The 8,816-nt window shown below is 56.7% G+C and overlaps 1 protein-coding gene across 3 annotated transcripts; it reads right to left on the reverse strand.

Annotated features, from left to right (window-relative positions):
* Window positions 1–3,743: 3,743 nt before the first annotated feature.
* NPM3 (nucleophosmin/nucleoplasmin 3) lies at window positions 3,744–7,913 on the reverse strand. Of its 3 annotated transcripts, none has more exons than XM_080622170.1 (6): window positions 7,831–7,913; window positions 6,020–6,105; window positions 5,256–5,375; window positions 4,942–5,035; window positions 4,434–4,545; window positions 3,744–4,325 (listed from the first exon to the last, which is right to left on the reverse strand). In XM_080622170.1, the coding sequence occupies exons 1-5, from the start codon at window positions 7,862–7,864 to the stop codon at window positions 4,460–4,462; spliced, it is 420 nt and encodes a 139-aa protein (XP_080478296.1). In that variant the 5' UTR covers window positions 7,865–7,913; the 3' UTR covers window positions 3,744–4,325; window positions 4,434–4,459. The 3 variants fall into 3 exon arrangements, with proteins under 3 accessions (XP_080478296.1, XP_080478295.1, XP_080478294.1); XM_080622169.1 differs by lacking the exon at window positions 7,831–7,913 and adding an exon at window positions 6,472–7,457; XM_080622168.1 differs by lacking the exon at window positions 7,831–7,913 and having other exon boundaries at window positions 6,020–7,457.
* Between the last annotated feature and the right edge of the window lie 903 nt (window positions 7,914–8,816).

An 8,816-nucleotide genomic window follows, 5' to 3' on the forward strand; every position in this document is an offset into this window, starting at 1 on the left:
CGCCACGCCTTGTCCTGGTTTACGCTGCCATCGAGATGCCACGCACCCCACAGCTTTCTGCCCCATCTCACAGAGCCCCTGCACCCTGTGATAATGGGGATGCTGCATCTCCAGGGGTGTCCCACTGTTCCCCCGCAGCCCGGGCAGAGACAGTGTCACCCCAGTTCAGTGTGGGAAGCGGCAACACGGAGCTCATGGAGCAGGGGACCAGCCCCACCTACAGCACGGTTACAGCTCTCTCAGCTGCCTTGGGGCTGTGTTCCCAGCCTTGGAGATCTGAAACCCAGCAAGAAAACTGTCGGGGCAGGATGGCTGGGGCATCACAAGGAAAACCACTCCCTGGCTCCACATCCTGCTCTGCCATTCCTGAACAAGCAACTCAAACCGGACCTCTGAAACCAGAGCATCCTCTGGGAGCCAAACCCTGGTGCAATGGGGCTTGTACCTGGGCCAGACCCTGCAGCAAGCAGCCCAAGCCTCTCACTGGATTTGGAACTGGTTTGGGAGGGCTATGGAGAGTGCAGCAGTGTGGATGCATGGCTGTGGTGTTCATGCATGGTGACCTCCACACTGAGCCATGCTACAGCCACGTTTCTTTGCTGAATGGCCCAGTCAGGGCCAGGGTTCCCATTGCTGCTGGAGCAGAGAGGGATCCATCCCCGGTGATGTCAGCATGCAGAGCACTGAAAAGCAGCAGAAAGGAGGGATGCTCGGAGCCAACCACCTCCCAGAGCAACTCCAGAGCCATCACCTGGGCCGGGGCATCATTTGGCTGCCTGGGTACCAGCATCTCCACCACTCCGTGGGACAGTGAGGGGCTCTGCACCCTCATATGCATCTCCAGCATGGGGAGCCCACACATGTATGTAGACATGCAACTCTTCCACCCACCCTATGCAAAATAAGGCAGCCCTCACACCAGGAGCTCCACGCTTCACTCCCCATGCACAGAGAGCCTCCTACCCCCCGCCATCCCTGAGCACCCCCCAGCCTGTCATGTCCGAGCTCACCTGCTCTTAGACAGCCCTGTTTGTTTGCCCAAGGTATTTGCAGCCGGGGGCACCTGCTTTGATACCATCAGCGCCTCGAAGGAAGCTGCTCACCTAGCGTGACCCCTGTAATCCCATCCTTCCCCATTAAGCGCTGTGTGTGAGTGCATCCTCCCTTCCAGCCTCCTGCCATCTCAGCATTTCTCTCCCTCTCCCCAGCCTGAGCACATCAAGGCTGTGACATTGCTGAGAAGGAGGGAGCAAATCCCCCCAGGTCACTTCAAAAGGGGCCTGGCAGCGCCAACACCCCCAGCCCCTGCCGTTGCCTCCTCTGGGACTGGGGTGTTCCCTCTCCCCTGCCACCACCCTGTGACAGTGCTGGGGACCAAGCAGCACTCATGGCAAGGCCTTAGGTTGGGCTAATCCTGCAGTGGAGTGGACAAGATTGGTCTCTTGATGCCTCCTGCCAGCAGCACCATGTCCCATATGGTGTCACCTTTGCCCACTGGCAGGTCTGTCTGTCCTGTCACAGCACCTTGTCCCAGCTACCTAGATGTCCCTAACAAAACCAGCACGTTAAACCATCTCCTTCTACCCTTTAAGAGGACAAATGCCCCTTCCTATTACCCAGGACTGCCTCTCCCACCCTGTATGAAGCAGCCATACCTCATTGCCAGGCCAAGCTGTGCCAACTCCTTCTCCACAGGGCTCTGAGCCAGCCGCTCCTCCAGCCCACCCTTCCAGAAGCACGTTGTTAAAGATGATCTACTGGCTCTTATCTCCTCTGAGCCAAGCTGCTCCTCCACTGAGAGCAAGCAGGACCCAGGCCCAGCAGATAAATTAGCCCTGAACCCTCTCTGTGCACACAGCCAGGGAAATCTGCGGAGTCGTGTGTGTGCCAGCCCTAGCAGGGGCTGGGCACCATTGCAGCACTGACAAAGCCACAGCTCTGTTCACTACAATCATAGAATCACAGAATGATTCGGGCTGGAAAGGACCTTAAGATCAGTTAGCACCAACCCCCCTGCCATGGGCAGGGAAACTACCCTGAACTTCCCTCCTGCACCATCAGCACAGGGCACTGGTGTCCCTGCCAGCACCTCTCAAACACACATCCAGCCCTCGGGAGAACACTCCTACATCTCTTCTCTCAGCAAGGCTGCTAAATTGTGCCACTTCCCCCAAACTTTCCGAGAGCAGTGAGATTTGCCTGGGGATCGGGCAGTGTGCCCAGATCACCAACCCCAAGCACCCTATTGTCCCAGGATAAGCAATACTTCCCTGGGGATGTGACCTCTCCCAGCCAGCATCCATCCTTCCCGCAGGGCCAGACCCAGGCACTTCTTTCTATCCCGGGACCGGTGCTAGGTGCCCTTTGCATCCCAGGGGTTGCCCAGTGCCGGCAGCCAGGCAGGGAGAGGCAAGGACAGAGGCCGGGATCGCTGCCGGGGCTGCCCGGGCCCTGCCTCCGCTGAGCCCTGCCGCGGTGCCCGCCTGCCACCTAGCGGCGTCCCCGCCTCGGGGCTAGGGGTACAACAGCCCTCTGAGGCAAGAGACATCAAAGCTTCCCTCCGTGCTGGCCAAGGGCTGTTTTGGGCCCAGAAGGGAACAGTGGGGAGATGCAGAGGTGCTACACAAGTCCCAGAGGAGAGAACCGGCCCAGCTCACAATATGGGATGGAGCCTGAGCTGAGGATCCACCCTCGGGGATTTCCTCTGGAGTCCATGCAGGTGAGAAACTGTCCCGGCAGAGCCAGCAAGGCTGAACAGTACGTGGTGCTTTTCGGGGACAATAGCCAATGTCATAAACAAGGATCGAGACAGGCGTCAACCGGTGGGACAGGGATCATAGAACCATAAAACAGCTTGGGTTGGAAGGGGTCTTCAAAGGTCATCTAGTCCAACCCTCTTGCAATGAGCAGGGACATCTTCAACTACATCAAGTTGCCGAGAAGCACATCGAGGCTGGCCTTGACTGGCTCCAGGGACGGCGAGTCCACCACCTCTCTGGGTAACCTGTGACAGTGTTTTACCACCCTCATTGCAAAAAATTTCTTCCTCAGATCCAACCTGAATGTCCCTTTTTAGTTTAAAACCATCACTCTCATCCAATCACAACAGGCCCTGCTAAAAAGTCTCTCCCCCTCTTTCTTTATAGGCTCCCATAAGGATGGAAGATGAGATGCATGGAAACTGCCAAGAAAATATTTAAGCAGAGGACCAGCCCCCAGGGATAAGAGGTCCCACCTGACTGAAGCACAGAAAGGATGAAACCCTCTCCAGATACCCAGTCATGGGGGACACAACTCCCCAGCAAAGGCCTGAGCTCCGACCTGCCCCATGCCCTGCAGGCACTGGTGTGTCACCCCTCCACAGGACATTTGCTCGGCTGAGAGCGACACAGTGAGGACTTTACCATGACAATGCCCAGCACAAGGGCCCATGTGTCCCAAACCAAGGAGGTGTTGCTAAGCTGGGTCATCTCTGGGAGCACAAGTGGAGCTGGTCCCTGCCCCACACAGTTACCAGCAGCTCTGCCTCTTCCCTTGGTAGCCTGGATGCTGCACTGAGCTGGGCTCATGAAGCACAAGTGGCAGAGCCCATGAGAGACAGAGGAGCCCCCAGATCTCTCCTGGGAGCTCTGCAGCATTGCCAAGGGAAGCAAGGGTCAGGGACTGGACACAGAACAGCATCTCCCACTGAAGTGCAGATAGGAGTAACCCACCCACCAACCAGCAGTGACCCTGCTCCAGACTTGATGTATACAAGACATTTATTGAGAGCGTAAAAACAGTTCTTTACAAAGCAGATTGACCCAGAACCTCCAACCAAACCCCAGGTAGGCTGTGAGCTCCCACCCCACCATAACTGCCATTGAGGACACAGCCTGGGCCCCAGTTTCACATTTTCAAATGCATAAACCCCATCAAATTGTGAGTAAAGAAAAGCAAACACTAGAATCAGTAAAGGTGCCTGTTCCACCACTGGCTGTAAGGGGAAAGGGTCAAGACAGGTATTCCAAAGCCAGTGAGAGGGGGTGCACAGAGCAGAGGTCCAGAACAGCAAAAAGGCACAGGGTAAGGATCACCTCCTGCATCCCTGACTCCTAGGGCAGGGATGGGGGAGAAAGGATATACCAGCAGCATCTTTCCAGTTTTGGGATCAATCTCCCAGGGCTGTGGGAAAGGAGACACCCCCATACTGGGAGCAGTCCCTGCTTCCCAAAAAGTTTGTCAAACACAAAAAAATCAAAATAAAAACAAAGCAGCAAACATTGAGGTCCTGGCAAGAGGTGTCCAAGGTAAACGTCCTCCGGGAGGGAAGTCCCTGTGAGTACCTAGAGGAAAAACCAGACTGAGACCAGCAGCTTCCTGTAGCAGGCCAGTTTCTACCCATGCTTGCCACACCAGGTATTCAGACCCTCTGAGGCTGCCTGGCCCCTCACCTTGTCTTAAGTTACTGCTGCCTTCTCTACTTCTTGGCTGGCTTGATAGGAGGAAGCTCCTCCTCCTCAGACAAGTCATCCTCCTCCTCAAAGGAAGCATCTTCCCTGGGTACTGGAACACACAAGTAACTGTTACGCACCAATGTATGTCTTTGCAAAAACAGCTGATCCCTAAAACACTCCAAGAGCAGAACAGTCCAAAGAGCACTGGAGCAGATCTAACAGCAGCCTGAGGTGAGAAGCTGTATCGCAGCTGGAGAGAGGTCTCAGACAAGAATGGTGAGAGACAGCCACTGAAAAAGGGGACAATGTTGGTTACCCAGATCCTTTTTCCCATGCAAGACTTTATGGCAGGGAAGGGATCCCTGCATGGAGACAGCTCCTGGGGAACCAGCCCAAAGGAGGCATAGAGCACATCTCCCAGGGGCTCCCCAGGCAGTGTTCATGCTGGTGGGGGCCTTTCATTACCCCTTGCTTCCCCAAAGTCTTTCCCCACTGGAATCCTCACCTATCCTGTGCCAGCCGGCGAGGTGCACTGGGCCAGAGCCTGCTGCCAGGCGAAAGGTCACTGGAGGCTGCAGCTTGAAGTTGTCCAGACTGAGCTGCAAAGAGACAGAGATGGAGCTGAGTGAAGGACAGAGGCTAAAAAGGACAACATCCTGTAGTCTCCAGCATGGCACCTCTCCCGCGGGCCCCAGGGCATTTCCCTGTGTGCTGCAGACCAGCTCATGGTCAGGATCCTAGAGGAGAGGTCCACAAACATTCAGAAATGTCCAGTTCCTTGCAGCCATTCCCACCTGAGTCTTTAAAAGAAGCTCTTACCAAGGGCTGGCATGACAACTTCAGATTCGCCACCGGCACAGCGATCTCCTGGTTCTCGTGGTTTCTCCCAACGACCTCCACCACATTGCACTCATCCTTGGCACCATCTGTGAGGCAGACCTGGGTGGAAATGGAGATCATCAACTACTGCTCCCCCAGGGGCTCTCCATGGGACAAGCAAGCCTCAGCAATGCTACCAGCCCAGCTGCCATGGTGTGAGGGTGCTGCTCCACAGAACGGGGAGGACACAGAGCTCACCAAGCAATGTCCCCCTGACCACCTCCAGAGTGGTTCTGTGGCTTTCCCAGCTGATACACTGCAACCACCTCAAGTGATGGCACGTGAGCTGCATTTTCTGCCAATCTCATCCGCAATAGCATCTTCCAGGATGGAAAACATCCCCCAGAGAGAGCCAGGGATGAAGCCTCTCAATCCACCTGGGCTTGGAGAGCAACAAGCCAGGGACCCAGCTGGTGGGGAGGGCACGCTCTAGTGAGAGGCTCCAGCAAGGTCAAAGACAAAGCAAAAACACTCCTTCACACCACAGCTACAGTATTCCTCTGCTGAGCAGTCTCCTGCCACCACTGGCTTTACTCAAGCACCTCCATACAACAGATAAATACCACAGCCCCATGCCCTGCCCTCAGTACAGCCAGTACTGGGATCTGAGAGAAGGGAGTCCCCTGGTCCAGCCCAGGCAGGGGGTGTGAGGCTGTGGGTCACTATGGGAGAGAACAAGCATAATTCATTCTCATTTCTCTTACCACAGACAGGGCCAAAATGTGCTCAGAGTCATCTTCATCATCCACCTGAAATGTGTAGGATTTGGTACTGGCAGTCAGCTCACAGCCTAGAAAGAGAAGATACAAAAAGCTGCAGCAGCCATCGCATAGCCCCAGGCCCCACAGCAAAGAGTTCCCAGGGTGAGCCTCACAGCTGGGCATGCACATGGCATCCCTAAACCACTTGATTTCTCATCCTCATGAGCAGCCTCCGATCTTCAGGATAAAATGTTCCCAAGAACTATGTGCCTGGCTCAGCACCACAGAGGGACAAAACCTGATGTCCCCAAACTGGAGTGCCATGAGCAGCACCCAGGGGCATCCAAGGCCACTGAGCACAGGCAGGGCAAGGCTCATCTCCAGAGAGCAGAGAAACCAGAGCACATGGCTGTGGATGATGGGAGCAGCCAGAAAGGAGGCTCAACTCTACCCACCTTCAGCAGAACGTTTGCTCTGGGGGCAAAGACACAGAGCATTAGACATGATGAGGAACAACTCAAGGGGAGGGTGCTGGGCCAGGCTGCAGGGAGCTGGAGTTCCTCAAGACAAGTTTTGAAAGGGATTTCATTACATACTCCTCCGAACAGCTACAAAACCAAGGGAGATACAAAATTTTGTCCTTGGTTCTTAGGATGAAGACTCAGCCGACCATGTGGAGGAATGAATGGCAGAGTGCCCTGGGTGTGTTTGCTTGTTGCAGGATGATTCACCAACGTGAAGCAGATCAGGAAAAACAGAGCTGAGCCCTGCATACCAGACCCGGCATTTGAAACAGGGGGGGAGGAAGAGCCCCAGGCGGGACCTCTTCCCATCCCTGCTATTGTGTTCGCAAGATCACCAGGGCAATGATCAAACTCAGAAGGGGGGTTTGGGGGTGCTGTTCCACATTCCCGAGCCGCGCTGTTGGGCACGCTTTGGGCTGGGGGCAGCCGCCCGCTCACCCGCCTGTGAGCAGCGCAGGGCCTCGTGCGCGGGGTGGCCCGGCCCGGGAGAAACCCGCCCCAGATGTGAGGAACGCGGCTCCGTGCCCGTGGAGCACAGACACGGGAGCGCAGGGGGGAAGCGGAGGAACGGGAGAGGCCGTCCAGAGCCGGGGCTTCCCCCTACCCCATTGCTCGTAGCCTTCTACACCCATGAGTCCCCCAGACGGCCCGCAGCTCCCCTCAAACCGGCCCAGGATCCCCACCACGTGTCCGCTCCGTCCCAGACCCCGGACCCAGGACACCAAGCTACGGGAGCTCGCTGGGGGCCCTCACCCCATGCCTCGGCCCTACACACGTGTCTACGCGTCTCAGAGTGTCCTGCCGTGTTCGTTCCCCCACTTCCCCCGGCACAGATCTTACCCTCCAAGGCTCAGCAATGCGCTCTACGTGTCTTTCCAGAACCACGTGTTTCTTACCCCCCCGTGTCCTTGCTGCCCCCGTGTCTCTCTGTTGCCCCCGCCGGCTCCCTATTACCCCCCAGCGTGTTCCTCCCTCTCCCCATTCCGATCCACGTGTCTTTCCCGTCTCCACGCCGCTCTCGTTACTCCCCCGTTTCTTCCTTCCTCCGTCTCTCTCCTGACCCCATTTATTGCCCCCACATGTCTCTCCCGCCCCCCATCCCATCCATGTCTCTTGCCCCGCCATCTCTCACACCCTCCCCCCCCCCGCGTGTCTCCTGTACCCGGTCTATTACCCCCCCACACACCTGTGACCCTTCACATGTCGTCCTGTCTCCCCCACTCCAAGTCCTTCTACCACCCTCTCCCCGTGTCCCCATTTCCCTCCCCCGCGGCCCCCGGTGCCACTCACCGAAGAGGACGCTGCCGGGGACGTGCGGCTCCATGAGGCGGCGGCGCAGCGACGAGAGAGGGGCGGGCCGAGCCGGGCCGTGCCGTGCTGAGCCGTCATAGCTTTTGCCGCCCCGCCCCGGCATGGCCCGGCCCGGCCCCTGCCCGAGGGTGACCAAACCGAAGAGTCCCGCACGCAGCTTTGCCTGGCATCCTGTGAGGGGGACCCCGCTGGCAGCAACAAGGTGAAGGGGGTCTTTATGGAAGGGCTCGCTCCATGTAGGGGGGCATTCGGTGAAATGCCACTGCTATAGGGTTTTATTTCCTTTCTACAAAAGTGCAACAGTTATTAACTCAGCACGATCCTAATGACTTTTCCTGCTAACTGGCCACTTTCATTGGAAGGCTTTTCTGGGGGGCAGGCAGGAGGGGGAATGGTGGAAGGAGAGAGGGTCTGTATTTGTGAGGGGGAGTGTCTTACTTTGTGAGGAGGCTGAACAGCCCAAAAGCCACGCAGGAGATGAAAGACACCACCACATCCTTTTACAGCCCACCCTGGGCCTTCAGCCAAAGTATTTTCTGACCACACTGCTGGCTATGGAAATGGCAGAGTGGAAGAGTGGCCCTTACTATCAGCTGCCCATCTACAGCCCTTTTCATGGTCACCATCCTGGCTCCAGGGCGCTAGTTTTCCCAGACATTGGGGGAAGACTACAGAGGGGCTGTAAGAAAGCTGAGAGCCTGAAGAAGGGTAGCAGTGGTCCAGAATGAGAACAGGGACCGAGGCAGGGGCATAACAGAGGGATCTGCTCATCTCTATCTCTAAGCCTGGGTGAGGGCAACAGCAGAATGACCCTGGCATCAGGGACTGTGGTGCAGGAGCCCATGAACAGAGGCAAGATCCTGCTTCAAGACATACCACAGGGAGCAGAGGCCTGGGCTGGTCTTTCAAAGCTGAAAGGCAAGCAGCCTGGGCCATGCTGCAGGGGTGCAGTGGGGGAGCAGCTG

The sequence above is a fragment of the Psittacula echo genome (genome assembly GCF_963264785.1).
Source record: "Psittacula echo genome assembly, chromosome: 6".
In the NCBI taxonomy this organism is placed as follows: domain Eukaryota; kingdom Metazoa; phylum Chordata; class Aves; order Psittaciformes; family Psittacidae; genus Psittacula; species Psittacula echo.